We start from the raw sequence: 27,338 nt of genomic DNA, 5'->3' as shown, positions 1-27,338 counted from the left end.
ATTGTTGGGCGGACAATCCCAACGTCGGAGGTGATCGGCATCGGAAGTTCGGCATGTTGACATCCGGGTGAAATCCGTCTCTGCACACGACGCTCATCATCTGTCCGATATGCCGTACACACCAATATCCACCACAATATCAACTGGCGAAGCAAGTACAATTGCGGATATCTAATCGGGAGCTGGCAAGAAGTCTGCTCTGTTATCATCTTCTGCACATTCGGACCTTCGGACAACCTGGCGAATACGAAGGGCCGTATTAACCCTCGACCCACTTAGAGGAGAAGCGCTGATGCGGACCTCGCTTGCAACGAACCTCTTATACCACGGCTATTGCATACCTCTCTGCGAGGAGGCGATATTTATGACCCGCGTTGGACGGTGAACTGAACGACGAGAGATGGACAGTGCTCTGTACTTTCTCACTGTCGAGCTGCCTTGGCTGCTATTCTCACAACTGGACACAAGCGAGTAAGCGATGTCCACACACAACGAGAACTGAACTGATTGGTGTTACAGCCATCTCTCACTTCACACCACCATCCATCCACCAGCCAGGCCTTTCACCTTTCACCATCTCCCATTCTACGTCCCTCTCGCCTTCGCCCTCGTCTCGCTCGTCCTCCTCGCAGCGGCGTGGTGAACGTAAACCTCTCCTCGCCTCTGATGTTGCGGACATAGAGGAGCAATTCGAGAGTCTGGAAGGGGAGAGGCTGGGGTGGGCCGTGCTGGGGTTGGTGCTGCTCTTGGCGGCGGTGGGGGTGAAAGTTGCAGGGATGGTGAAGTTGAAGCGTGAGCGCAGATGGGAGGGCGTCGCCTGTTTGACAGTACTGGTGCGTCTATTGGCCGTTCTTAGCAGTGCTGAGCTCATTTTACCTCAGGTGTACACGCTGCACCTTGCCACGCTCCGCCTGCGGCCTTCCTTCCTCCGACCGCGGTTAACCTGGCATATCAACAGCCTGGTCATCCTCCTTTCCCTAAGCAGTCTCACCACGTCTCTCCTCCCACTTCTCTTGCTTCAGCCCTCTCCGCTTACCCACCTCTCTCCGTACGGCCTCATCCTCTTCACCCTCCTCCTCCTGTTCATCATTTGCGTCGGCCTTACCCCGCGGTATGCCCATCCCATCCCCGGCTACCCCATCTCCCCAGAACAGACGACCCCTCCAATCCAATACTTCTTCACCTACCTCTGGCTTCAACCCCTCGTCCGGCTAGGATACGCTCGCAAGCTCGAGTTGGACGACCTTCCCCCTCTTCCGGCGTACGACGACCCAGAAGTCTGGAGGCGGGAGGTAGAATGGGCGAGGAAGGGCGAATGGCTGCCCAAGTGGATCAGGAGATGGGTACCAAGCAAACAAGGAAAGATCCGTAGAACTGTGCGTCCCGCTTTTGCGCTCAGACAGCCAGAGCTAATCCAAACAGCTACTCACCGTCATCCTCTGCCTACGGCGAAACATTGCTGGCCAGTGTCTCTTTGCCCTCGGCATGGCGCTCTTCGACCTAGGCGGGCCGATTGCCATGAATCGCCTGCTACGGTATCTCGAAACTCCGTCCTCAGCGGGGATCAAGCCCGCCATCTGGGTCTTCTTCATGTTTGCCATGCCGGTGCTGAAAGGCGCTTGCTGGCAGGCATACCTCTTCATCTCCACCCGGCTCATCGTCCGCGTCCGCCTCGCTTTCATCCAAGAGCTCTATGCTGTCACTTTGCGTGCTAAGTTACTCGCCCGCCCGGCGAGTAAGGAAGACGAGAGCATCGTCGGGCGTATCAGCAACCTCATGTCCACTGATGTGGAGAACATCTTCGGCGCACGCGACATAGTGCACATTTCCGTCACTGCCCCGATCGAATGCACCATCGCAGTTATCTTCCTGTACAACATCATGGGCGCGTCCTCTCTCTTCGGCTTCCTCGTCATGCTTGTCTCTATCCCTCTGCCTGCATTCCTCACCCGCCAGCTTACGGCATGCCAACGCCAGGTTCTGCGGTACACTGACGCCCGCATGGGAACGATCACTGAGCTGCTCCATAGTATAAAGGTATTCAAAGCTTTTGGGTGGGACCCAGTCGTCATCGAGCGCGTGCATGCCGTGCGTGCTAAGGAGCTAGCAAGGATGTGGATGCGCAACATCTGGTCTGTCGCTATTGTCACCACCGCGGACTGCACGCCTATGCTCACTATGCTCGTCACCTTCTTCTTTGTGCGCACCTATCTTTCGGACTTCTCTTCCAGCCGCTGATCCCAGCATATAGCACACAGTTGTCATGCACCACCGGCTGGACAGCAGCGTCGCCTTTACCGCCATGGCAGTCTTCGAGCTCCTTCGCCAGCAATTCGTCTACGCAAGCAACATCGCCCGCCTGTGCGCAAACGCCGTTGCGTCCATCGGTCGACTCAACGCTTTCCTGCAAGAGCAAGCTGACCATGAGATTGCTGAATCTCGCCGTGCTGGGCAGGTCATCCAGATAACTGACGATGCCCCTTGGATCCAAGACGGCACGTTCGAGTGGCCTTCCACTGGCTTCAGGCTCCAGAAGCTCAACGTCCGCTTCGTCAAAGGCGCGCTTAACGCTATTGTCGGTCCCACAGGAAGCGGCAAGAGCTCGCTCCTCCTCGCTCTGCTCGGTGAGATGCCTATCGTACAGGGCCAGTGCTGCCTGCCCAGGATGCCCAGGGGTATCGCCTATGTTTCCCAGAGCTCATGGCTGAGGAACGCGACTGTAAGGGAAAATATCCTCTTCGGATGCGCTTATGATGAGATGAGGTATCATCGCGTACTGTTCGCATGTGGGTTGATTCCCGACTTGAGGCTGATGGAGTACGGCGACCAGACGGAGCTGGGCGAAAAAGGTGTGTCTGGTGTCTAGGATCATTCTATGTTTGCTGAACAGAACCAGGCGCGACCCTTTCCGGAGGTCAACGTGCCCGCCTATCCTTTGCCCGAGCTGTATATTCTTCGGCCCACACTCTCCTGCTTGATGACGTGTTCTCTGCGCTGGATGTGCACACCGTCCACCATGTCTTCGACAACTGTATCCGCGGCGAGATCCTGCAAGAGCGGACGGTCATTCTCGTGACCCATTTCGAGGACTTGGTCGCTCCTGTTGCGGCGCTCGTTTTGCGTGTCGTGGATGGGCGCTTGGAGGAGGTCCGACTTGCTGAACCGGCTCAGGATACCTCCGCGTCTGAGGAAACTGTCATCGAGCCTGAGTTGCCGCCCATCCACTCTATTCTGAACGGAAACCCGAATGCGATCAGACTAGTTAAAGACGAGGAGCGCGCTGTTGGCCGTTTGCCGAAGACGATGATCTTCCGATACATGCTGCAGTTCGGTGGGTGGCCCGTGTTCATCCTCGCTATCAGTGTGGCGTGTGGTACTCAGCTCGCGTTCCTGTCGACCACATTCTGGGTTGCACTCTGGACAAACGCTCAAAACTCGATGTCACATCTTGGTTACTATTGCGGTGGATTCGCGATCGTCCTGGCCATTTATGTCTGTCTTAGTGCCACATCTTCTATTATCCTCTACTCTGGTGCATGGAATGCTGCTAGGAAAATCCACATGTGGGTCACCATTGCCGTCTTCCGTTCGCCAATTGGCTGGTTCGACACCAATCCTCTTGGTCGCATACAGAATAGGTTCTCTCGTGACTTCCTGTCGGTCGACACTCTCATATTACCTTTGCTGAAGATGGTCGTGGACAATGCCCTGCGTGCGATTTTCCGGCTGGCGGCTATCACAACTATTCTCCCCGTCTTCGCCGTCCCAGCGATCTTTACCACCTACTTCGCATATTGGGCAGGCAATCTGTACACAGCTACTCAGATGTCTGTCAAACGAATTGTTGCCGTAGAGCAGAGTCCCATCTTCAATTCCATTGCAGATACGCTCCGTGGTGCGGAGACAATTCGAGCCTTCGATGTTCAACCAATGTTCCTCTCTCAATTGCAGGCGGCTCTGGCCCGTAGCAGTCGTGCCCTCGAGGCAAATTTTAACTCGAATCGCTGGTTCTGTGTACGAATCGATTGGGCCTCTGGCATCGTTGCCGTATCCGCTGGAGCGCTAGCTTTGTATATGAACAACCCCAATGCTAGTCTGGTGGGCTTCTCGCTCAATAACGCAGTTGGAATGTCCTTGGTATGCACTTGTTCTTCCTCATGACGCCGCTCGTAACTTTACTCCTAGACTCTCATGACTTTGCTGCGCGGTTTGAATGACTTCGAAGTTGAATTGGTGTCATACCAGCGGCTTATGGAATACACTATGTTGAAGACGGAGCCGACACCCACGCCCCAAGGGAAACCTCCTGCAGCGTGGCCGATCGCCGGAAGGATCGAAGTTCGAAACCTTCGTGTGCGGTATTTTGACGATGCCCCCGATGTCCTGAAGGATCTCAGTTTTACCATTCGACCGGGAGAAAAGGTTGGCATAGTTGGACGCACTGGTTCTGGCAAATCAACTCTTGCCCTTGCGCTACTGCGATTGATCCCTAAAGCAAGCGGACAAATTATGATCGACGACATTGACATCGATACCCTAAATTTGGACGACTTACGCCAAGCGATATCCCTCATTCCTCAGGAACCCCTTTTGTTCTCGGGTACAACCCGCACCAACTTGGACCCGTTCGGTACCTACCTATTTCTGTCGCTCTCCCAGCACGTACTGACAGGAACCCTAGATGCTCATGATGATGCGGAGCTCAATGTAGCTCTGAACAGCTCCGGAATTGTGGAATCCATGCGACCTTCTCGAACGCAATCCAGAACAGCATCAACTGTTGGGCTTGAATCGATCACCAAGGGTTCCAGTCCGGAATCGCCGGAAGGAGAAAAAGTTATAACCCTGGAAACGCTAGTGGCAGAAGGAGGTCAGAATTTCTCTCAAGGTTCGCATGCTACTTTGATTTAGTATACCTGTTCTTAATCCCAACAGGTCAAAGGCAAATTTTAGCCCTTGTTCGGGCAATCGTGCGAAGATGCAAGGTTGGTGATCCGTTGATATCTAGCCTTGTTGGCTGATTTCATGGGAAGGTTCTTTTATTAGACGAAGCTACTGCAAGCGTCGACAGGGACACAGATGAGAGAATTCAAGCATCTCTGCAAGCTGAATTTGGCAACTGTACCATCCTTACCATTGCTCACAGGTGAGAACCTTATGGTTCCTATGGAACGTTCTGTTGACAAGTGTTCGGTAGGTTGCGCTCCATCATAACATTCGACAAGGTCCTCGTTCTTGACAAGGGTGAGATTAAAGAGTTTGATACTGTGAGTCTGGTCTTTGGCACGTTCTGTAGAATCACTGATCATCGGTTTAGCCTTCCAATCTGATTCGATCAGGAGGAATTTTTGCTAGCCTTGTCGAGAAGGGTGCCGATGCGGATGAGCTCAAAGCGTTGGCGGGAGTCCAAGGTGCTCGTTCGTAGGCATATTTTCTTGTTCCGAATCTATCTTGTCGTCTGTCGCTGTTGAAATACGAGATTGTACCTCATGTAGCATCTGTTTTGTAATGTGAATCTCGTTCGATATTTAGAATACTGTTAGTGTACACGCGTGAGTCTACAGGACTTTGGCCCAGTCACATTCAAGATACGATATTCAAAGCATACAACCCATAGCGTTTCCACATAGGCATGCTAGCGTAGTCCGGCTCTGGTTCCTCCGCGACCTCCTCTTCAGAAATATGGTAACTAAGATGCGACGGCATATTTTCGACCTTCACCATTTTCGTTTGGTAGACGAGTTTGTAGCCAAAGAGCAGAATGAGAAAAGCAGGGACTGTTAAGCATGTTTGAGTTAGTGCGTAATGTTATAATAACATGGAAGATGTACTCGGGAGATAGGATGTAATGAAAATAGGCACGACTGGGCCAGAAACGGCCTGGTACTCGGCGGTCGAGTCGAAAGCAGGCGGCCATGTCTCCCCTGGTCCCAAGGCTGCTCAGAAATCAGTACATACACAGAATTTCGTTAGTTGTCGTACCAAGCCGCCAATCAGTGGCCACAAACACCGCCCTGATCATCCATTCAGACACTTGATGGAACATATCATTGACCGTCTACATACCAACTATTTGAAACCAGGACGAGACAGCACATTCCAAAGGCGTAATACGCGGCCTACAAACTATTCTTAGCGAGATAGTTTAGCCGGAGAGGTTATTCTCACATATGGTTGAAGCCAGTGCCGATGGAAATCTTCTCTTCTCCGTTGGCCGTCCTGGATCGCACGCCTGGTTCCCTGATACCATCTTCCTGAGAATCAGACCATGAATGTGCCAGATGACGGGATGCTTTGCGTACCGAATGTAAGTAAAGAGGATCCCAATCCAGGCCTGTAGCGCCGCTGCGCTTGTCATGGATGAGAGCCAATGGAACGTCTTTCCTCCAGGGTCAGCATTTGTTACTACGAGTGTAGCAATGCAACACACCTCAGCAGTCTGGCCGCCTCCGTCTTGCATCAACGCTAATCCGCTAAAAAGTCCGGCAACAGCAATTCCAACCCAAGGAATGGCGATCTTCCCCCTCCCTAATGGCTGGAACAGCCAGCCCATGAACCGAGGTGCGTGGCCCAGCCGGGCGAGGTTGAACATGAACCGGGAAGAGATGTACACATCGGAGGATGCTGCGGACCAGGCGGAGGCGAGAAAGAGGGCGTTGAAAACGTGCGGGAGGCCGCGCCAGGAGGCGAGGTTCAGGGCGACTGTAGAGGTTCAGATGCGACCACGAAGGTGGGGAAGCGTGCACGTACTGACGAAGGGAGATTGACTTGCTGTTCCGCTGGTGTTGTTCAAGTCGGGATTGTCATATGGAACTAGGAGTGAGACTATAAACACGCCAATCACATAGAAAAGAGTTCTGAGTCCCTTTACATCAGTTTCTACTCTATCCCATCCTCGAAGAAGAACGCACATTCTGATCCAGATCCACTTCAGCGCAATAGGTATATTCTTCCCCGCGTTCACCACTTCCCCCGCGGCGATAGCAGGTACCTCACTGCCAAAAAAGGAAAATGCGGCTTGAAGGAGGACGCTGAAGAATCCGAGGAAGTTCCCAAGCGCACCGGGGGCGAACATCTGCCCGTTGAAGAGCCCGGGATCTTGCCAGTAGCGAAACCAGAGGGGCCCACGGGGAGAGCCACCGACATCGATTATGAGGCCCATGACGACTGCCAGGAGTGAGTGACTGCCTACCGGCGATAGAGGAAGAGTAAACTCAGTAAGAGGATCGTGGCTACTTTGAGTCGGGTGAAGCCGACTTCAAACCGACCATACCACGCCGTGCCGAGACAGTTCGCGAGTAAGACAGTAACCATGAATGCGGCTGTCACGCCCCACTGCTTTTCTATTAGTGCCCTTCCTTCGCCGGAAAAGGCTGCTCACAGCATAATTACCTCCCGACCAATATCCAACCAGCAATACAGCAGCGCTAATCTCCGCAGGGAGCACAATAGTCCAATTATACCATGCGTTCCATCCCAGGGCAAAAGCAAGAGCCTCGTCAACGTACAGATGCGCCAAGCCGACCGGCCCCCCGATGTGGGGCTGGAAAGAGACCATCTCCCCAAAGGAGATGACCGTGCAGTAGACGACGGTACCCATAAGCGCGTAGCCGAGGACGAGACCTAGTGGGCCGCCGTGCTGCAGCGCAGTGTTGAGACCGAGGAAGAGTCCGGTTCTGCCAGTGACGTGAACGAGCGTCAGTGCTGTGGAATGCCAATCATTCCTAGTTCATACCCGATAGCTCCTCCTATGGATATCTTCTCAACTACGACACGTATCAGCTGTCCATCCCAGTCTGAGAGATAATAGAAATACTCTGCTGTCTAGTGATCTGCGCAGGGAGTGTGTCCATCACGTTCTTCCACCGAGCATGCCAAGCTTCCGCCTCGCTTGTGCCCGGATCTTGGTTTTCATGGGGACGGTTGACGCCGTTAGTTGGTGACCGACGTGGGAGAGGTACAAGCCGATAGGCAGGGCGGGACAGACGGTGTCGGATTGTTGTTGGCATGTTTGAGAACTCTCAGTGGTTGAACAGGATTAAGATTGCTAGTTAGATGGCAGGTATACTTGATACCGACGTTGTTCATAGGCTCGATAGAAAATTGGAGCAAATTCAACTCCGCTGAGCCACTTCCCTTCCAGATACACCGTCGATATACGTGGTCCCTCCAGAGCAAATTGCACAGCAATAAGCGCCCGCAAGTAAACGTAAACGTCAAGAATGATGCCTGATGATCATCTTCGGCACCTGCCCGGATTCTCGGGATTCCGCAGTTCCTTTGTCTTCCCCTGAGTTGCATGCGGTTGCGTGCCACAAACGAGGCGTTTGATAGCGCCCATGCAGATGATGAGGGAGCAAAGGAAAGGGACACGTTGAGTCACTGATGAGTTGTGCACCGCCGCCGGGAATGCTCTTATCTCTTTCGGCGACTATCACTATTTGGAGCACACTGCTTACAAGGTTGATATCACTCTAGCGTAATGGAGGATATCTTACGGGTTGGCCGGGTTGAGAGTTGGGTCACAGCACGCTTGGTGCATCCCTGGAATGGAGGACAGCGGCAACTCAAAGCTGAATCATTGTTCGTCACCCGTGCGGCCGCCGTAGTACGGTACCGTTCCAAATATATCACGGCCTGATAATGCCCAAGCACGTACTTCACCTTCCGCAGAACTTATGAGAACGATTTATCGAATAGGCAAGCGTCGTAATGGCCAGCCTGACCGCGCCCAGCATCACAACCCTGCTCTCCAACTTATCCCAGGATGAAGGATTTGCCGCCTTGTTGAACGACAGTTCTCTGCAAGCGCTGTACTGCTCTGGAGCAGGAGGTGACACAGGATCGATATGCGCAATATGCGCGAACACCGACATTGCAGGTATAGGCGTACGAGTCGCCTTCTACGCGCAGGCCATCTTCAATGGTACGTGTTGATACATTCCTGACCCACATACTTGATGGGCATTGTAGCTCTCCAAGTCCTCTACTCACCAGACGACTCCACCTCCGGCCAATGGGCCGCAGTCATCCTCACTCTTGCCCTCCTAATCCCTGCAACAACCCAGAAAGCGCAGGGCAACCTAACCCTCTTCCATGCCTCGCTCGTACTCAACTTCGCGACGCTCTCGACTCTGGCCAGTCTAGCTGTGGCACCGAGATGCACCGTTTGGCGGGCGGAGGATAAGGGATCTGGGCGGAAGAGGGAGACGAGAGGGAGGGTGGTGTTAAGCCTAGCGCTGGTCATCCAGGTGAGTGCTCTTCAGAAACCTGTGGGGCATAGCTGATAAGGAATCAGCTCGTCCTCCAATGGTCCTGGGCAGTATACATGTTCACCTCGCCCTCGTATGCCCAACCCGTGTGCAACGGTCCCACCCTCCTGCTCTTCTTCGGCTACCCAATATTCGCCTCCTCCATCGACCCGCACCTCCAACCCCCGGGTGCCCTAGCCCACAAGAGTTATTTCTTCATCTACCCATTATGGCTACTCTTCTCAATGGGCCTCACCATGGGGTATTTCGCGATCCTCTCCATATCATCGGGAGACTCGCGTCTACGCCGCCCATCAGGAAGCAAACTCATCACCCCCTACCCAACCGGAACAGCGTACAACACCCCCCGCAGCAGGGGACAGAGCCGAGTACGTCCCTCCCGTTCCCAAGCACGACGTAGTGCGAGCCCTTCGCTAGCCACCAGCCGCCCTCCCATACCTTCTCGCTTCCACAAGCTCGCTGCTCGCCTTCCCCGGTTCTCTTCCTCGCCCACTCACTTGATCCGGGACCTCATCGCTCTCCTCCTCTTCGTTGGCCTAGTCACAGCCACTGAAGTGCAACACGCGATCCAGCCTTACCTCCTACCTGGAGAAGACGAAGTAACGACTTTTGGCCAAATGGCCGCCCTGTTGCTCGCTACGGCACCGCTGTGGAGTCTAGGGATGGCGTGGTTTCGCGGTTACGAGGTGGGAGAAGGGACGAAGGATGCAGAGCTCAGGCTGCCGCTTGTTGCGGTTCAGAGGCAGACTTGGGGGTTCGTCCAGGATGGAGCTGGGGAGGGGCCGGACGAAGGGGAGAACGAGGAGGAGGAAGAGGAGCCTCGAGACAGGGGCAGGATTCGGAAAGTCGTTCTCCTCTCTCCGCAGACAACACCAGACGAGTGCCACCGCCTAAGGCTGAGAAACATGGTGGAGAATACTGAGCCGCAGATGGAGGAAGGTGCGAGAGGAGACGGATGGTACGAGTTTCCGGTGCATGGAGAAGCGGAGACGGAGGGTGGCCTGATGCTGGTTCTTGATTCTGCTGAGCAGTCTAGCAGCGAGAGCCAGGACCAAGACATTGAAGAAGAAGCGCACGTGCATGTCCTGCCGTTACAAGCAGGTGATATCTCCCGGCAAGAGGAAGAAGGCGACCAGTATCCGGCAGGCGAAGATGAGTTTGCCTACGCAGCCGGAACAACTTTCACACCACTTTCGCTTGTGGCGCCTGCAGGTCCGTTTTCAGACTTCCCTTCCCCCCTGGTGGGTTCGGCGGCTCGGACTCCATCGGAAGGAAATAGAGATATCGCACTCAGAGAGTTGCGACGATATTGATTCATCTGCTCACATGTTGTCTGTTATCCTGCAATCCTGCAATACCTTCCAATTAGTACCGCTATTGTAACCCATCCATGTGTATATCCACACTTTTATTTATCCCCCAATGTGGTCCCAATATGTTCTACTGCCACTCAATGCCCTGCCTCACACCCTCCCATACGCAATCTTCCCATCGATGATGGTTGCTTTGACCTTCGTCTTCAGGATTTCTACCTGTGGGACTTTCATGATATCTCGGTCAAGCAGAACCAGATCGGCCCGTTTCCCGACCTTGATCGACCCTAGCTCTTCATCCTGGAATGCAGCATATGCTGCGCCGAGTGTCATTCCGTGTAGCGCTTCTTGTCGAGTAAGTTTTTCCTCCGGGAACCTATGACAATATATTGATAAAGAATAAAAAGGCAAGACGTGCTACATACCAACCCTCAGGCCCATGAGGGGATGTGCCATCTGGCCGGAGTCGCGATACGGCAGCGTAAAACCCAAGTAGGGGGTTGATACCTTCCACTGGGAAATCCGATCCTATCGCCAACTCTGCGCCGCTATCAAGCAGTGTACGCCATGCGTAGGCGCCTTTGATGCGTTCGGGACCCTATCAGACGGTTAGCATAGTCTCGCAATACAGGGAAAGGGGACGAACTAAGCGCAACTCTGCGTAGCCCATGTCGCTTGTGCTGTCACAACCATGGTAAATTAAAGGAGTGCACAAATGATAGAAACATACGCATGAGTAGGTTGCATACTGGCGATCACTAGGTCAGCGTGCCTCAGCATCGGGAAAAGCTTCGCTAAGACATCACTCACCGCCCAGCTTGCTGAACCGCTGAATATCCTCTTGGGTTAGTATTTGCGCATGTTCGATGCGTGGTCGACGATCTGGGCCTTCTAGACCACTCAATGCGGTCTCGAACGTATCGAGTACAATGCGGTTTGCTCGATCCTACGCAGAACAGGTAAGACATTGTCTTAAAAACATTGGGTAAACTCACACCTATACAATGGACATCCTTTGAGCGATATAAGCACCAAATCTCATCTTCCAGGGTTCACGTACCACTTGCCAGTCCTATGTATCAAACTTCTGTCAATGCCAGAGTACATGTCCATCATCCCGGCTCACATCTTTGATAAACTGCGTGATTAGGTTTGACATCGCTTCAGGGGGACTCAAGAGGAGCCCATTTTCGTTGGGCTTGTCTAACGATCGTGTAATTATGGTCCGGGAAGAGCACCTCATTGCTGACCTGAATACGGTTCTATCATGGCCGCACCCCATGATCCCAGCGCACCTGTGTGGTCGTTAGCTAACATTCAGTTCACGGGGGGTGAAATTAGGTACCATCCATGAAGAGTTTGACGCTTCTCATGTTAAGCCGGTTATCGGCGTATCCGAGAAGTTTTGTGAAGTTCCTTCCCCAGTAATCATCACCATCAATATGGGCCATCAGAGTAATGCGTATCTGACATCATCAGCAGGGGCGTCAATGAGATACTTGATATCACGCACAGGAATCATGTCTTTATCCGCCATTCTGTCATTCTCCGTCAGAGATCACGCTGGTTGAAAATGCGGAACAAGCGCACCTGACGAAGAAATCGACATAGTTCGGATATGTCGCCGCATCTTGGATATGTGTTAAGCCATGCTCAACAGCGTCTCGCATGGTAGTCTTGTAGTACGTGAACAGCTGTACCTCGCTGTCAGGGGGTCGTTTGGCAGCTGGATGACTGCGTGAGGGACGCCAAATAAATAGAACTCGAGGAGGGCATACCGACGAACTGTCTTGCATTGTCCACGAAAACACCAGTTGGTTGTCCGCTTTCGTCCCGGACGATGAGCCCGCCGTCAACCACGGCAGGCAGAGGGTTTAGAATCTCAAGAACTCGTGATGATACCCAATATGCGTGTACGTCGATGCGGTCAAGCACAATTGGTCGACCTTTAAGCACTGGATCCGCATCAAGATCTTGCTACAAACGTGGTCAGTATGTCTTGGCAAGTTGATGAACAAAGTACGAACCCATGACGGAAACTCTCCACCCTCCCATAATGTCTGATCCCACCCTCCTCCTTGTATCCAAACGGATGTGTCGTTCAGCACTTCGGGGTGTCGTAGAACATACTCTCGAGTGCGTTTGACAACCTCTGCCAATTCTGGTCAGCGGCGGACGCCATCAACAACGGGTTTCCCTACCTTCTACTGACTGCGAGCCGGCCAACGGTAGCTGCATCGTCTTCCCATAATCTAGGATGTGCGCATGACTGTCGGAGAGGCCTGGAACTAGAGCGTGGTTCTGGTGTAGCGACTTGAAGACCAACCCGGTTTTTGCGGTCGAAGTGGGCGCTCCAAATATCGGCCCAGTCTTATGCTTGTCTCCCCACCGTTCTGTTATCTCCTCTGCAAGAAGTCAGATAGACCGGGGCATGGAGTGAAATATCCGTACGTCTTGAACCCATGTCAGCGATGAACGATCCATCCACGACCACACATTCGACCGTTGGCCGATCCAGTTCCACCGTGTAGATTTGATTTGCTTTCGAGCATAGAGCGTATGTTGCAGGGAGACTGGATGTAGGGGATTTCCATAGTACCAGCACGCCAGCGATGATGACGGCGCTGACAATAGCCTGCACACGAGCACGCAGGCTCAAGAAGTCTGTACTTGGTCGCGGTTTGGGAGGGAGTGTCCCGCCCACTCGGGCGTTCTTTCGTAGAGCATCTTGCAGCATCAAGCGCTCTTTGGCGCGATCTGCAGCCATCTTTCGTCGTCTGAGCTCAAACATGAGTGAAATAGGAGGACAAGTTGTATACTCTTTTCAACCAGAATATTATGGACATCGTCGACGAAGACGTCGGAGGCAATACGCAGGACGCGCATTCACGCGACGTTCTCCAGATTTCGTCCAACACCCACAGCCAATCCTGAGAGCGTCATTTCCTTCTGACGATCCCTCTTATCCAATCATACTGCTCAGCTCTTGTCCGACAAACAGGCGGCAGCAGCAAGTGTATGCACCCCGGACGACTGGCATATGGCATCGCCGTTACGGGTAGTGTCGCCTGCAGCTGTTAACGGGGCTGATGCAGATCTTGACAATGAGGCACCCTTGACGATTCGATCATCCGACCTCATTGCCTCACTGGATGAGTACGACGGCGATGTAGTGGGATGGATCAACGACTTGCTAGATGGGCCCGCTCAAGCGGATGGTGCCCAAAAGGCTTCACCGCTACCGCTGTCGGAGGTCGACAAACGTGTCAATCAGCTCTCACGAAGGCTCGAGATCACATCTCAAGATACCGCCGTGCAACTGGAGAGGAGCATCGACGATATCACTCGTGCAGTACCTCGATTGACATACGATCTGCAATTCATGCGGGAGAGCGCCATCTCCCTTCGACTGTCCCTCGAGACGTTGCAGACGCGGTCGAATTTGCAAATAGCAGGCACACAAACAGAGGAAACGACGAAGGCGCTGGAGGTACTTCAGTATTTGGACACTGTGAAGACTCGGATGGAGGCGTCTTTGGAGGTCCTGCGTGAGGCTGAAAGCTGGAGCACACTTGAGTCGGAGGTGACTGCTCTGATCGCAGAGCAGCAGTACGACCGAGCATCCGACAGGCTGGCCGAAGCTAACAAGTCGATGCCACTCTTCCAGAACACGCCAGAGTACGAAAGCCGGCGAGCGCTCATGGTTTCCCTGCAGAACCAGCTGGAAGCTTCGCTCAGTTCAGCCCTCGTCGCTGCCATCAACAGCCGTGACACGCACGCCTGCAAGACCTTCTATTCTATCTTCACCCGTATCCAGCGTGAGTCAGAATTCCGCAATTATTACTATGGCTCGAGAAGATCCAACCTCGTCTCGATGTGGCAACGTACTCCATTGTCGGACTGTGCGGAAGAGACTGTCGTACTGGACGCTGCTGGCCTAGATATCACTCCCCAGCAGACTGCAGCACCCATAAAGTTCTCCCAGTTCCTCTCGCGCTTCTTTACTGAATTCCTCATTATCCTTAATGAAGAACGAACGTATATCCCGGCAATATTCCCTGATCCCCAATATACTCTGTCTGCCTTCATCCAATCTCTGTTCGACGCTCTAAACCCCTCTCTGCCTCAGCGACTGTCGGCTATCTCCGAATTCTACGGTGCGAAGGCATTGCCGGAGTTGATTGAGACCTTTCGATCAACCGAGTCTCTCGCAGTGGAGATAGAGAAGATCATGGAGAAAGTTGGCAACTCCGCCTTCTTCGCAGGTACCGGTGACGAGCACCATCGACCACCACTGAGCGGCGCTCAAAAGCGATCGTCCAAGCGGATGTCGATTTCTCGCCGGATGGGGCCTGGTCGTGCATCAATCAGTCTTCTGCCAGGCCAGATTCCGTCGAGCATCGCTCCATGGGAGCAGTCACTGTTTGAGCCCTTCACGGAATTCCAGAACGAGTACGGCACCCTGGAGAGGGCTTTCCTCGAGAATAACTATCGCGCGGCTTCAAAACGAGCACGAGCGGCAGCCACTGAAGGAGACAAACCCGTCGATATGGCACGATTAGTACGTGCTCAGTCAGCAGAAGTTTTCAGCCTGGCGGAAGACGCCATGTCCAGATGTATGATCCTTACCCATGGATACGGTGGCGCTGCGCTCGTGACAGTACTTGACTATCTATTCGGGTTATTCCTCGACGGGTGTCGGTCCAATGTCACTGCTTTGCGAAAACCTCCAACAGGTGTCCCAACGCCCCAGCTGGGAACAGAGCCCCCGGATATCGATTACACCACCGAAGACTGGAACGTTTTCCAACTTGGTCTTCACCTTCTCGAGACTTGCCGAGCCATCAAGGAACGGCTGAATGTGTTGGAAAATCGACTGCGGAATAGTATGGGTCAGATCAGCACCGCACTTCGATTGGCACGTGTTGATCCGGCATCTCACCCTCTGCCCGGAACGACGAGTGGAGAGGCCCTTATCCTCGCCCAGTCCGGACTCAACTCCTTGTCACTGCAAGGACTACTGGATCTCCTTGAAAAACCTGCCGCATCTCGACCACACGTGCTTGATGGGGCGAACTCAGCTATTGTTGCCCTTACCAAGAGCTGTCAAACACTTTTGCAGAACATCATCCTGTTACCGCTTCATGCCCATCTTGTTGGCTATCCATTCCTACCAGTTTGGGCAGCCACGAAGGATCAACGCAACAAGGGCGCCTTTGATCTGAACATCCCTACTTTCTCACTATCCCCCACACCGATCATAGCCCGCGTTGCTGAAGGCTTGCTGAACTTGCCTCGCTTATTCGAGGTGTATGCCGACGACGACGCACTTGCTTTCTCGATCGAGACCTTACCGTTCGTAGATGCGGAGTCTTTGAACGCCCTCGGTCAAGATGATCAAATTGGAGAACCACTGAGCCGGGTACCCTCTCATCTTTCTGGCACAGCACCACCGAGCGAAGCACCCACCCAGACGCAGGCACCCATAGTCCTAAGTGCTGAAATCGTGTCCTCGACTTGGCTCAGCTCGCTCGCACTATCACTTGTAGCACATCTGACAGCCGATATCCTTCCCACAATCGTTTTGTTGTCGTCGGCTGGTGCTGCACAACTGGCGTCCGACCTGTCATACCTGTCTAACATCGTACGAGCGCTGAATGTCGAATGGGATGATTTGGAAAGGTGGAAGGAACTATCAGAGTTGTCCGATGACGAAGGCAAAGAGAGGTTGGGGCTAGCTCCACTGGAGGAGCAAGATGCACCAATGAAAAGCATCGCAAAGATGCGTCGCTGGACTTCTTGAAATAGATGTACAATAGCTCATCATTCGATGATAGTACTATCTCCTACACATCGCATAGTCACTAATACAACTCCGGAACAGTAATAATTATCGCCCGTAAGGATGGTAATTGTGCTGACCCCGACCACCTTGTCGCATCGGTCCAACACCGCCTTGCGCACCCGGTGGGCCACCAGCCCGCATCGCTGCAGGTCCTCGAGGAGCATTCGGAATGTTGCCCCCGGTAGTTCCAGGCAGTTTTTGCGCACCGGTATTTACAGGGCTCTGAGTTGGAGCGGGACCAGGACCTCCAGAGCCTGTGGGGCTCATCACTTCTTGTGCTTGAGCGGCACCCATTGGTCCACCACCCATGCCCATACCTATTCCAGGTGCTCCTGCCCCACGGCCCGCACCAGCACCCGCACCCATCTGCCCCATCCCCATCCCGCCCATCCCAGGAATCCCGCTCATACGTCCCATGCCCATCATACCCATATTCCCCATCATGCCCATGTTTCCCATACCCATCCCGCCCATACCCATCCCCATCCCAGGCATCCCGCCCATCCCTCCCATGCCCATATTTCCCATTTGCTGCTGCATCATCATCTTCTGCCAAAGCTGGGCCATCGCTTGGGGATCGAATGTGCTGCTGCCGAAGTTGCCGGTTGAACCGTTTTGGTTCCCAGGTGCCGGCGCACTTCGATTGTAACCTCCTCCTTGATTGAACCCACCGCTGCCGCGAGTAAAGTTATCGTTATCTTTCTTGATTGCACCGCGCGGCTGTGCGATCTTCACCTCGATCTGGGGATAATGAGCTACAAAGCAGTGTATGACCGACTCCGTTACACACCGGTTTGCCATCGATGGAGAGGATGCCCTGACCAACCAACTTCTCCGCACCCTGACCATCCTCAAAAGTGACAAACCCAAATCCTTTACTACGACCAGACTCGCGATCTACCATTACTGTCGAATCTATGACTGCACCGAACTGGCTGAAGAAGTCTCGCATAGACTCGGACGTGACGGACGGTGCTAAGCCTCCGATAAACAGCTTCTGCGTCTTCTGGTGTTCAAGACGAGGAATAGCTCTCTTAGGATCAATCTATCAAAGAAATCAGTCACTCTGATCGACTGTACTCTTCCAGATGCGCTCACAATCTTGCCGTCCAAGTGGTGTTCCCTCACCATGACGGCATTCACGGCAGCAGGTTCTCTGAATGTCAGGAAGGCAAAGCCTCTGGAGCGACCACCTGCATCTCGCATAATAGTACAAGCATCGACTTCCCCAAACTGCTCGAAATATCGACGTAAGGATTCTACACCACGACGAAAGGCACTCAGTCTAATGGTTACGATGTAGGGAGGAAATCTAATTACCATCTGTCGTATCCCAGTTCAATCCACCGACAAACATCTTCCTGCATTATCCATAGATGTGCACGCAAACAAAGGCGGACGGGTGCACGACGACAAGCGAGCAACGGGAATATAGAAGAAACAAGCAAATCAGTCAGCAAATATTCAACGGTTGTTAGGTAAGGTGAACGGATAACGTAGCGACATGGTATCGAGCGTCTAAGCAGTGCTAGCATATCCTTGACTAGACTCCATCTGTGAGGTATGCAAACGTGTAAGGAGCTACGTATCATCGTGACTTCCCGACCCCGCTCTACGTGCTCGTAGACGACTCGATCCCATGCCGCTCGATCAATGCAAACATGGAAGAAAACTAACCCTTCATCTGGCATCTCGCTCGGGCGAACATTGCTTTGGAAGCCACCCCTAGCTGCAGATTGATCGCCGTCGTCGAGAGGTTTATTGAACTGCGGGAACGGGGGAGGTACACTGTCATTGTACCCTCCAACAGGACCAGAAAGCCTTGTCTGTCTGGGTTGCTCAGATTCAGAAGAGAATGTCATAATCGGCTGAGTATTGAGCGGTGGCTCTACTCTAGGTAGAGACGCTGGAGGGGCAGATACAAAAGTACCGATGGGACTGGGCGTAGACGAAGGAGCAGGAGCAATGCTTGCAGTAGGACCAATACTAGGCGTAATAGACGATGTAGGAGCAATAGGCATAGTAGATAGTCCAGATAAGTCAGCGGCTGCCGACTCCACCACCTTCAATGCCTCGGATGTCTGCTCTACACTCGCATCTTGGGCAGTCGCTGCTTCATTCTCTTCAGTGCCGTACAGGTCTGACTAATGAGTCAGCTGTGAGATTTCGCAGATATTTATTCCATGCGCACCAGCATACAAGTCTGCTTCGTCGTCAGCAGAGGCCATTGTGGTTGAATTACTGAGTTGAGCCTAAAGAGCAGATGAAAGGAGAGAGCAAGAAGTAGAGTGAGAGAGGAGGCGACCGCCGTGCCAGGTGTTGTGCGCCAGAGTGGCGAATCGGGCCGGAACCAGATTGAGTCCTTAGTTTTGTTCAGGGCAAGCCACAACGACGACACAGCCACACATGATTTCACGCTCTTTCCTACCGTCACTTTTATTTCGGTGGACGACTCATCCCTCTGCAGGATAATTAAAACTGCCATGCTTCTCAGTCAGCCATGTGTGCTCGTTCAATTGCATACTGTCAATATTCCCACCCCGAAAATGGCGCCAGGTCTGGCCATCACTTCCGACTTCGCGAACCTCGGCGACTGTGCATTACGTAAGTTGTCAAAGATGTGACGTGTCGAAGCTCACTAGCAAGAACAGAAGGAACACATAAGGATATAATCATCCTTTCCCCTTTTGATAGCCACCAAAACTCGCGGTAAACACCTATTGGGAACATTGAATGTGCCTGAAGTGGTGGAGGTACCGTCTCGTAAATCGGTCAAGGTCCGGCTTATTATCTTGCGAGGTGTTCACAAGATTGTGATAAAAACGATCGGAGGTCTGCCGCATATATCGCGGAATACATTCCGCAGAGGTGTTAGTACTTGACGTGTTGCGCAACATCATCAGCTTAAAGACTATGCCGCTACATCAGGAGTTGGACCTTCGAGGTATCGACTCGTCTCTTCACACGACCGCGAATAGGCTTACAACACTATTCTTAGGTCCATTTGTTCTCAATGACCGGATGTGTATTTATGCCATGTTTAGATTGACGAAAGCCGAAGCTGAACTCCAGAACTGCTGTATACGCCGGCCAAGGGTGCCCTCTACCCACAATCCCAGCTCGGATGAAGAGGAGACATCGGCCTTTCTTCAGCCACAGGATGCGCCTTTACGTGGGAAGCACACAGCCTCTGATATGTGCCCACAAACATATGTTGACGCGTAGGAGCGCGTTCTGACCCGCCCACTCATCATGCCAGCATGCCCGCAAATCGACCAACCGCATGGATAATTATTGCTGCTGAATTCGAATCGGTGTCGCCAGGGTTTATTACACCCGCGAGCCCTAGATCGGGATGCATGCCTTGTGGAGGACCGATTCCGTTAGCTACCGAGACGACGGAGCTGTTCCGCAATTCTACTATGTTCTATGTTCTCATGGCCGACTCGAACATGACTACTAGCTATAAAGCTACAGCCCTCGTCTGGCGAAACTGCCAGGTCTAGTCATCACTTGGTTCATCCCTTTCGCACAGCAGCGTCACGGGATTCAACTCCGACGCGGGCTGGGGCGATAACTTTCTCATTCAGTCGAATTACATCACAGGTAAGCCACTATATGCTCCTGTGACCGATCTTCTCATTGAGAGATTTTTTCTAGCACACATCCAGCCACCCAGCTTCAGCTGTGCGGAAAGCATGGAACCGTCTATCTTCCAACAGAATGATGTGCTTCATCTTATCTGCGGATTTGTTCCTCCCCGGACTCTCCCCAAGCTTGCTAGGGTATCTCGCCTTCTCCACTACTCCGTGCTACCATATATTTGGAAGAAGCTTGATCAGCGTACTATCGCTTGCCTGACCCGTGGAATTGACTTAACGGCACAACTGATGTCGCACTTCAAGTTACATGCCTCTCTCGTCCAAGACCTGACTTTGGACTTCTACCTGCAACGCCGCTTTCGTCCCTCCCTCATTATCGCGCTCGACGAAATCGCCGAGCATGCGCCTGCGACAGAGTCAGTTCTGCCTAACCTTCGAAGATTCCGCATATGCGCTAGCGAAGCGTCCGATCTAACCTACACACATTATTTCCTCGGTCCATCATTATATCAACTGGAAGTGGGTTGCAGCGGCTTCAACAATCAAATCACTGATGATGGCCACTCGGAGAAGGTCGTTACAGAGCTTTTATTAGCAATCAAGTCGCGCTGCACAAATTTGCACACGCTCTCTTTTCGGGGCATGCCGTGGTTACGAGACCTTCCCCTTGTGGAACAGCTGCTGGCCAGTCTCTCTACTGTCACCACGTACGACGGAGATGGCGTGGTTCTTTCGCCAAATCTGTTGAACCCTCTCGCGAGGTCGACGAAACTGGAAGACTTAAAGATCCTTATGCGGCCGGCACAATACGACGTAATTGATCCTTGGGGTGATCTCCCTTTGGACGGTGTCTATACCGATGTACTTCCCCTGCTCGAGAACCTCCGCGACGTTATCTCTCCTGCCAGCTTCCCTTACTTGCGCCATATAGAGCTCAACTGCGATATACAAGTCGCAACCGCTTTGCTGAGCTTTTTACATTCCACGCTCCAGACTATCACCGTGGTTTGCTCAAATCGAAGGGGCCTGATCGCGCAGTCAGACCTCGATAGCCTTGTCGACATCATGACCACTTTCGCCACGTCGCTGCATGACATCGATATGACCATCATCGAACCGTTTGATCCTCTCATGCGGCGAGGTATGCCAATATCTTGGAAGACCTTCGCTCCGTTTCTACGATGTAGCGAAATCGAGCGATTCAGGCTCGTATACGACTCGTCCGACAATTTCGATTTTTCACAGTCCTCCGAAATCTCCCGCGCGTGGAGAAACATAGAGTCATTCTATTTGGATTGGGATCCTCCAGCACGACATCGGACCAAATGTGTCAATCACACCGGATTGCACGATCCACGCAGCCTCAGCATTGTGGATATGCTGCAGTTCGCCTTCCATTGTCCTGGATTACGCAATCTTCTCGTTGCTTGGTTGGACGCATCTGGAAGCTTAACCGTCCCATCCAACTTACCAACCGTGATGTGGCCATTGACGTTGGGCGTTGGGTATGGGCAAATGGAGTGCGCTCCCAACGTGGCGGATTTCCTCCGGAAGGTGCGGCCAAATGTCCAGTTGGAGTGCAGGGCGTCCTACGGACCTGAAGGCCCACGAACAGCATGGAAGAAAGTCCAGGAGCTGTTGAAGGCGACCCGCCCCTAAAACATGCCGTCTTCCTCCTTGTGACTGGGTTCAGAAGTACCGTGTTCTGTATCCATCAGGCAAGTGCTTTTAGAGTTGATCGCCGCATGTCATGGGGCTCCGTCTGTGCTCGCGAAGGCTTCTCGATTATATTATTATATGAGGCACTTTCTGCGATCTCGTTATACTGAGACAGATCTTGGTCGACCTAATTGCTTGCACCCCAGTCCCCTGCCTTCCCATTTGCCAGCTGCATGCCGGTCCGCCAGCGAAATACTCGCATCCTCATATCACATGACTGGGCGAGGCAGAGTCGAATCCATTTGTCCATTCGCTAGAAGAGCAGAAAATGATATTCTGATCGCCGGCACGTATAATTTGCCTGTTTTATCTAGCCAGCATACGGAAACCAGTACTCAAGATGGGAGTTTCGGCACTGACCACAACGGAAACTGGATCGAAGCATATTCCGGGTACAGTAAGGTGTTAGAACAACTTGATTTCTCGAAAAGAGGGAATATCAAGACTGTCAACAACATGCAGCCCTTTCATCCCCCACCTACTAGTAGCTCCCCACCCAGCATTTACTCCGGATCCGAGATGGTCGCCGATAGGACAGTTGTTGGCGGAAGCAAATGCCCCTTCACGAAAAAGTGCACCAAGGAACGCGCAAGACGTCCAAAGGGGCCCCGCTCTATATTGACTCGAATCACATCATTCAAAAGGTCAATAACGGCCACGACCCAATTCTTACGGGACTCAGTACATCTACGTTGACCACGACCACGACATCCATCGAGTGCTCTTGAAAGACCGCAAATCCGATAGTCCAGCACTAATTCGCACATATTACGCGCTCACCTCTCGTATCTGAGCGCTTTCACATACCTCTGTCACAATCATGGCAGAGAGCAAAGCAAATGGTTTGCCGGAACAGGTGGAGATTCCGGTCGAGGAGATGACGCCGTTAACGCCTGGGATTATTACTGTGAGTGAATAAAAGCACAGGGATCAACTGGAATCCTGACACTTGCACACAGCGCCAAGCTACTATCAACATCGGTACGATCGGTCATGTCGCTCACGGAAAATCCACTGTCGTCAAGGCAATCTCTGGAGTATTGACTGTACGGTTTAAGAATGAGCTAGAGCGCAATATCACTATTAAGCTTGGTTATGCGAATGCCAAGGTACGTGAACCCTCACCTGCTGTTCAACGTTCTCTGACACCGCTTTCAGATCTACAAGTGCGAGAATCCAGCTTGTCCTCGACCAGGATGCTACAAGTCATACCGGTCGGACAAGGAGGAGCACCCACCGTGCGAGCGACCGGGATGCAATTCCCGAATGAACCTGGTCCGTCATATTAGCTTCGTCGACTGCCCGGGGCACGACATTCGTAAGCACTCCAGGTGGAATCTCGTGTTTCATCACTGATGAAATGGATTATATAGTCATGGCTACCATGTTAAACGGTGCTGCAGTCATGGATGCTGCATTACTGCTCATTGCGGGCAACGAGTCCTGCCCTCAGCCCCAGACGTCGGAACATCTCGCTGCTGTAGAAATCATGAAGCTCGAACACATCATCATTCTACAAAACAAGGTTGATCTTATCCGAGAACAGCAGGCGCTGGAGCACCATAAAAGTATAGTAGACTTCGTGAAAGGTACGCATACTACGTCATCTCCGCCGGTGGCAATATGTATGCTGAAACGCCTTCAGGCACCGTCGCCGAATCCTCTCCCATTGTTCCCATATCCGCCCAGCTCAAGTACAATATCGACGCCGTGAACGAGTACATTGTAAAGCGCATACCTATACCCGTCCGAGACTTCACCTCGGACCCGCGACTAATTGTCATCCGGTCATTCGACGTGAACAAGCCCGGTGCAGAGGTCGACGAGCTGAAGGGTGGTGTTGCCGGAGGGAGTATCCTCGCCGGTGTATTACGAGTAGGTTCCGTTCCTTAAATCGTAGAACGATGTCACTGACGATGATATAGGTGGGACAGGAAATTGAGGTTAGGCCCGGTATCGTCACAAAGGACAATGATGGGCGAGTCCACTGCCGGCCAATCATGAGCCGTATCGTTTCCCTCTTTGCCGAGCACAATGACCTCAAGTTCGCCGTGCCAGGTGGGCTGATCGGTGTCGGCACACGGATCGATCCTACTCTCTGTCGTGCGGATCGGTTGGTCGGTCAAGTGCTAGGCGCAGTCGGCAAGCTTCCAGCCATCTACACCGGTTTGTTCTCGGAACATCATACCCTATTCCCCCAACTGACACGAATGCAGAACTCGAAATCAGCCTCTTCCTCCTCCGCCGACTGCTCGGCGTAAAATCCGACGACAAGAAGCAGACCAAAGTCCAGAAACTGACAAAGGGCGAAGTCCTCATGGTCAACATCGGTTCCACATCCACAGGCGGGAGGGTCATGAGCGTCAAAGCCGATCTGGCAAAGATCGTCCTCACCAGCCCGGCGTGCACCGAGATTGGTGAAAAGGTCGCTTTGAGCCGGAGGATCGAGAAACATTGGCGGTTGGTCGGTACGTGCTTGCTTTCATCTGCAGCTGCAGGTGTATGGGGTCGGACTCGGACTGACGTGCTTTAGGATGGGGAAGCGTGCGCCGTGGTGTGACGCTTGATGTGGATTAGCGAGGATGTACGGCGGACGGTCGCTGTTTGCTGTGTACTTGCTCGTGGTTAATGACATCATCTCATGTATTCAGTTTCTTTCCGTTGCTCGAGCTGACAGGGATGAACCAGTTCGGACGCAGTGGGGTGCCCATGGATCGGGATCTGTCCTGGCTATCGAGTGGAAGTCCTGTAAATTCCCCAACCAACTGGATGCTATGTCTCCCTCGAAGTTGTATATTCACTCCACTCTGTTTTCGCTTTCCTCGTTCATCTGAAAGTCTCACTCCACGGGATGACCAGCGTTCCCCCTGTCAAACGTTCAACACAAACCCGGCTTGCACCCTTCGCATCTCATACCGCTCGTCCCGTCCCACGAAGCAGGCAGGGCACCGGGCAAGTCGGCAGTGTCGCGCCCAGTCTCCGCCAGTACGAGCGGTATAAATTCACTAGCTTCCTTTCTAGCCGTTTTTTTGTCCTACGATGGACAGGAAACTAGACCATCCAGCAGCAGGTTTGTTACCAGTCAGCTCAGGGAGGATGCTACAGTGCCAAAGAGGTGTGATACTAGTACTCTACCCTTGTTGGGTTTGTGGGACTGGTTTGCACGAGGTTTGATCAGTCCGTGCCGGTGGTCTAGCCTTCAGCCTGAAGGCTTCGAGGAAGTCGTCCGAGATGGTTCTCGCAGGGTCTCAAGACCTGCCACTCCCTCTCTGAGAGTACTAGCGCAGCCCACTCATATTCCCAATGAGGCTGAGAGGAAGAAGACTGAAGCTGTCAAGCTAGTCGCACGGTCATCTCAATTCCCTGCAAGCCCAACGTACGAGTCCCAAAGCACAGATCGTATCTCTCATCGATACCAGGGTACCAGTTTCTTCCTAATCACCGGCGGCGGTTCACCGGTTCAGAGGAATATTAATAATACCCTGAGCTATCCACCGTCTGCTGAGAAGAAAGAGCTCCATAGCCTTCCCAACCCTGATGTTCCCCCACCGGCGCTAATTAAAGCAGGCACGGGTGCTTACGGCAGGATAGGTCATATCTTCCCCCTTTCTCTTTCTTTCTCTTTGGCCGCGGCACGACCCTCCCCTCGAGCCTGTCTCTCGATGCGCTTTGCCTGCTGTTATTGACATCGCTCGTTAGGAATTTGGATTCGAATTCGAAGTCTTATTCTTGGATATGGGTGCTGGGTCTGTAGAACGTGCTTGAATTGGAATGCAGGGAAGGGAATCACGAGTCACGAGTCACGAGTCTCGAGTCTGTTGAGTATGACCCTGCGAAGGCTGTCTTGTCTGCCTGTCTGCCTGTCTGGTTGGCTATCTGGTTGTCTCGACGCTGGCTGGCACTCTGAAGGGAATGAAAGACTAGAAATATTCTCTGCCAAGATCGACTCATTCCCTATATCCAAGTGTGTTTACATTCTCCGTACGTGCTATCACTTCCTCCCTCCTATCGCCTCTCCGCTCCCCTCACCTCAGCTTAGCGCTCCTCCCTCCTCCCTCTATGATACACGGCAGGAAAAGATGCCCAACCTGCTCACTATCCTCCGTCTTCCGGGCCTCAGACAGCGAAGGATGTCAGCAAGCGCTATCCCCCCTCCCGTGCCTCCCAAACCCCGAGCGCGGGCACTGACGCTCGTCACCGGACCAACAACCAGCTCAACTCCTACTCCTACTCCCAGACCTCCTGTCGTCCCTCCCCTTCCTGCCCCTCTTCCTACAGAACTCCAGCCGGGGAAACAGATCCAAGAGCCTACAAACCCCCTCCCCCTCCCCCTCCCCCTCCCGCTCAACCCAGTACACGCCCCGCTCCTGAAGCTCAAACGCCTCACTCTGCGAAGGAAACGTCCTTCTTCCCCCAAGCCCAAACCCCTGAAGCGGGAAAAGACGCTCAAGCTGCGCGGTATGGGCGTGTTCGTCAGTACGACGGTGGAGGAGGTGGGCCCCTTTCCTCTCCCTCTCCTCTACGTCAGGGGTGGGCTGATGTACGCGTATGAATGGTTGTAGACATGGGAGCGCGCACTGGTGTTCGTCCCCTCTCATTCTAGGACACCTTCTGCTGCGGGCCCCTCAGCAAGCCGGACGAAACGCGCAAGCCGCCGCCTTTCCCTCCTCACGCACAGTCGTACCTCCTCCGCTACCCTCCCCCGCACACAGGGGCACAACCGAGCCCGGTCGGCGGGATTTATGCCCCTAGGAGAACGGGCCACAGTAGGGAGGAGGTTTAGCCAGATGGTACGTCCCAGTCTTGTGCTACTGGGAGAGAGGGGCTGATGTTCCCCTTTGGTTGGGCTGGCGCGTAGGTGAATAGGAGGACGAGTCAGCAGCTTGTGGGGGCGTTCGGCTTGCTGGAGTTTGCTCCTCTGACTGGGAGTGCGAGTGCGACTGCTGTAGCGGTATCGGCACCTGTAGCTCTGGATCTGGCAATACCCGCACCAGCGGCAGTGGATTCGACGCCGTCAGCGCCAACACCGGTCCCAGTACCATCAGCACCAGCACCCGCATCCTCCTCATGCGCAGAAAGCCCAACTCTCGCATCACCTGCTCACCCTCTTGCCCTACAAGATCCAACCCCCAGTCCGGTACTGCATGTCCCGCCCAACACCCCTACAGAGCCGACCCGCCCTAGGGAGGACAGACTCGTACTGAGCGACGCAGGAATGCGGCGGTTGAAGGTGGGTTCTTATCTCCCACTAGGACACGCACTGATTAGATGCTTGGCTGCTTGGGTAGACATTGGAACGACGCTCTGCGAGTCGGGTGACGCTGAAGCGTTTGACGGGTTGAGCTTTCCCCTGAGGGGGTTGCGGTGTGAGGTACATGTAATGTTTACATCACTCTTTGGAGTACTAACAGACTTGGATTGATTACACGCTCGTTTACGCACTTTGTACACGCTCGTTTATACATGACACTCGTTGTAGAGGACTGGATATTAACTAGTAATTGTGAAGTAATGGACAGAATGAATTGACTTGTTACCAATGGATGGTTGCTGTGTTCGCACCGCCCCAAGTTGATACGGTTGCCGT

The 27,338-nt window shown here is 53.1% G+C and overlaps 9 protein-coding genes across 9 annotated transcripts; 5 read left to right on the top strand and 4 right to left on the bottom strand.

Moving 5' to 3' along the window:
- DACRYDRAFT_117068 (P-loop containing nucleoside triphosphate hydrolase protein) lies at positions 1-5,425 on the top strand (the record flags this gene model as incomplete). Its single annotated transcript, XM_040770312.1, has 12 exons — positions 1-471; positions 520-833; positions 882-1,376; positions 1,423-2,199; positions 2,252-2,849; positions 2,897-4,137; positions 4,186-4,630; positions 4,682-4,888; positions 4,936-4,985; positions 5,034-5,146; positions 5,198-5,267; positions 5,318-5,425. Exons 2-12 carry the CDS (start codon positions 777-779, stop codon positions 5,423-5,425), a joined length of 4,161 nt encoding a protein of 1,386 aa, XP_040627475.1. The 5' UTR covers positions 1-471; positions 520-776.
- A 158-nt stretch (positions 5,426-5,583) lies between these two features.
- DACRYDRAFT_108647 (uncharacterized protein) lies at positions 5,584-8,009 on the bottom strand (the record flags this gene model as incomplete). The annotated part of the gene is made up of 13 exons (XM_040768695.1): positions 5,584-5,777; positions 5,832-5,936; positions 5,983-6,014; positions 6,067-6,119; positions 6,169-6,250; positions 6,303-6,379; positions 6,431-6,702; positions 6,751-6,857; positions 6,912-7,167; positions 7,215-7,335; positions 7,382-7,676; positions 7,736-7,766; positions 7,817-8,009. The coding sequence occupies 13 exons, from the start codon at positions 8,007-8,009 to the stop codon at positions 5,584-5,586; spliced, it is 1,818 nt and encodes a 605-aa protein (XP_040627474.1).
- A 519-nt stretch (positions 8,010-8,528) lies between these two features.
- On the top strand, positions 8,529-10,777 carry DACRYDRAFT_100710 (uncharacterized protein). Its single transcript, XM_040767481.1, has 5 exons — positions 8,529-8,926; positions 8,974-9,251; positions 9,284-9,640; positions 9,728-10,152; positions 10,202-10,777. Exons 1-5 carry the CDS (start codon positions 8,713-8,715, stop codon positions 10,275-10,277), a joined length of 1,350 nt encoding a protein of 449 aa, XP_040627473.1. The 5' UTR covers positions 8,529-8,712; the 3' UTR covers positions 10,278-10,777.
- Positions 10,736-13,326, bottom strand: DACRYDRAFT_80792 (uncharacterized protein; the record flags this gene model as incomplete). The annotated part of the gene is made up of 16 exons (XM_040776472.1): positions 13,037-13,326; positions 12,787-12,990; positions 12,613-12,737; positions 12,364-12,562; positions 12,176-12,311; positions 12,099-12,123; positions 11,931-12,051; positions 11,836-11,880; positions 11,712-11,788; positions 11,646-11,657; positions 11,581-11,598; positions 11,396-11,531; positions 11,316-11,343; positions 11,232-11,265; positions 11,011-11,183; positions 10,736-10,961 (listed from the first exon to the last, which is right to left on the bottom strand). Exons 1-16 carry the CDS (start codon positions 13,320-13,322, stop codon positions 10,736-10,738), a joined length of 1,845 nt encoding a protein of 614 aa, XP_040627472.1. The 5' UTR covers positions 13,323-13,326.
- A 210-nt stretch (positions 13,327-13,536) lies between these two features.
- DACRYDRAFT_80789 (uncharacterized protein) lies at positions 13,537-16,834 on the top strand. The gene has a single exon (XM_040776471.1). The coding sequence runs from the start codon at positions 13,626-13,628 to the stop codon at positions 16,386-16,388; it is 2,763 nt and encodes a 920-aa protein (XP_040627471.1). The 5' UTR covers positions 13,537-13,625; the 3' UTR covers positions 16,389-16,834.
- DACRYDRAFT_53825 (uncharacterized protein) lies at positions 16,476-17,787 on the bottom strand (the record flags this gene model as incomplete). Its single annotated transcript, XM_040775206.1, has 4 exons — positions 16,476-17,171; positions 17,221-17,475; positions 17,529-17,689; positions 17,751-17,787. 4 exons carry the CDS (start codon positions 17,785-17,787, stop codon positions 16,476-16,478), a joined length of 1,149 nt encoding a protein of 382 aa, XP_040627470.1.
- Positions 17,788-19,958: 2,171 nt separating this feature from the next.
- On the top strand, positions 19,959-21,691 carry DACRYDRAFT_117062 (uncharacterized protein; the record flags this gene model as incomplete). The annotated part of the gene is made up of 2 exons (XM_040770311.1): positions 19,959-20,036; positions 20,091-21,691. Exon 2 carries the CDS (start codon positions 20,129-20,131, stop codon positions 21,689-21,691), a length of 1,563 nt encoding a protein of 520 aa, XP_040627469.1. The 5' UTR covers positions 19,959-20,036; positions 20,091-20,128.
- A 698-nt stretch (positions 21,692-22,389) lies between these two features.
- Positions 22,390-24,384, top strand: DACRYDRAFT_23016 (uncharacterized protein). Its single transcript, XM_040773054.1, has 8 exons — positions 22,390-22,658; positions 22,711-22,860; positions 22,910-23,069; positions 23,125-23,340; positions 23,397-23,626; positions 23,677-23,917; positions 23,968-24,219; positions 24,285-24,384. The coding sequence occupies exons 1-8, from the start codon at positions 22,572-22,574 to the stop codon at positions 24,326-24,328; spliced, it is 1,380 nt and encodes a 459-aa protein (XP_040627468.1). The 5' UTR covers positions 22,390-22,571; the 3' UTR covers positions 24,329-24,384.
- A 1,927-nt stretch (positions 24,385-26,311) lies between these two features.
- Positions 26,312-27,170, bottom strand: DACRYDRAFT_23015 (uncharacterized protein). Its single transcript, XM_040773053.1, has 3 exons — positions 27,040-27,170; positions 26,610-26,981; positions 26,312-26,541 (listed from the first exon to the last, which is right to left on the bottom strand). Exons 2-3 carry the CDS (start codon positions 26,818-26,820, stop codon positions 26,531-26,533), a joined length of 222 nt encoding a protein of 73 aa, XP_040627467.1. The 5' UTR covers positions 26,821-26,981; positions 27,040-27,170; the 3' UTR covers positions 26,312-26,530.
- Positions 27,171-27,338: the final 168 nt, after the last annotated feature.

This window comes from Dacryopinax primogenitus (genome assembly GCF_000292625.1).
Source record: "Dacryopinax primogenitus strain DJM-731 SS1 chromosome Unknown DACRYscaffold_12, whole genome shotgun sequence".
Lineage (NCBI taxonomy): Eukaryota > Fungi > Basidiomycota > Dacrymycetes > Dacrymycetales > Dacrymycetaceae > Dacryopinax > Dacryopinax primogenitus.
The sequence above is the reverse complement of the archived record's forward strand: the minus strand, read 5'-3'. Positions and strand labels throughout refer to the sequence as shown.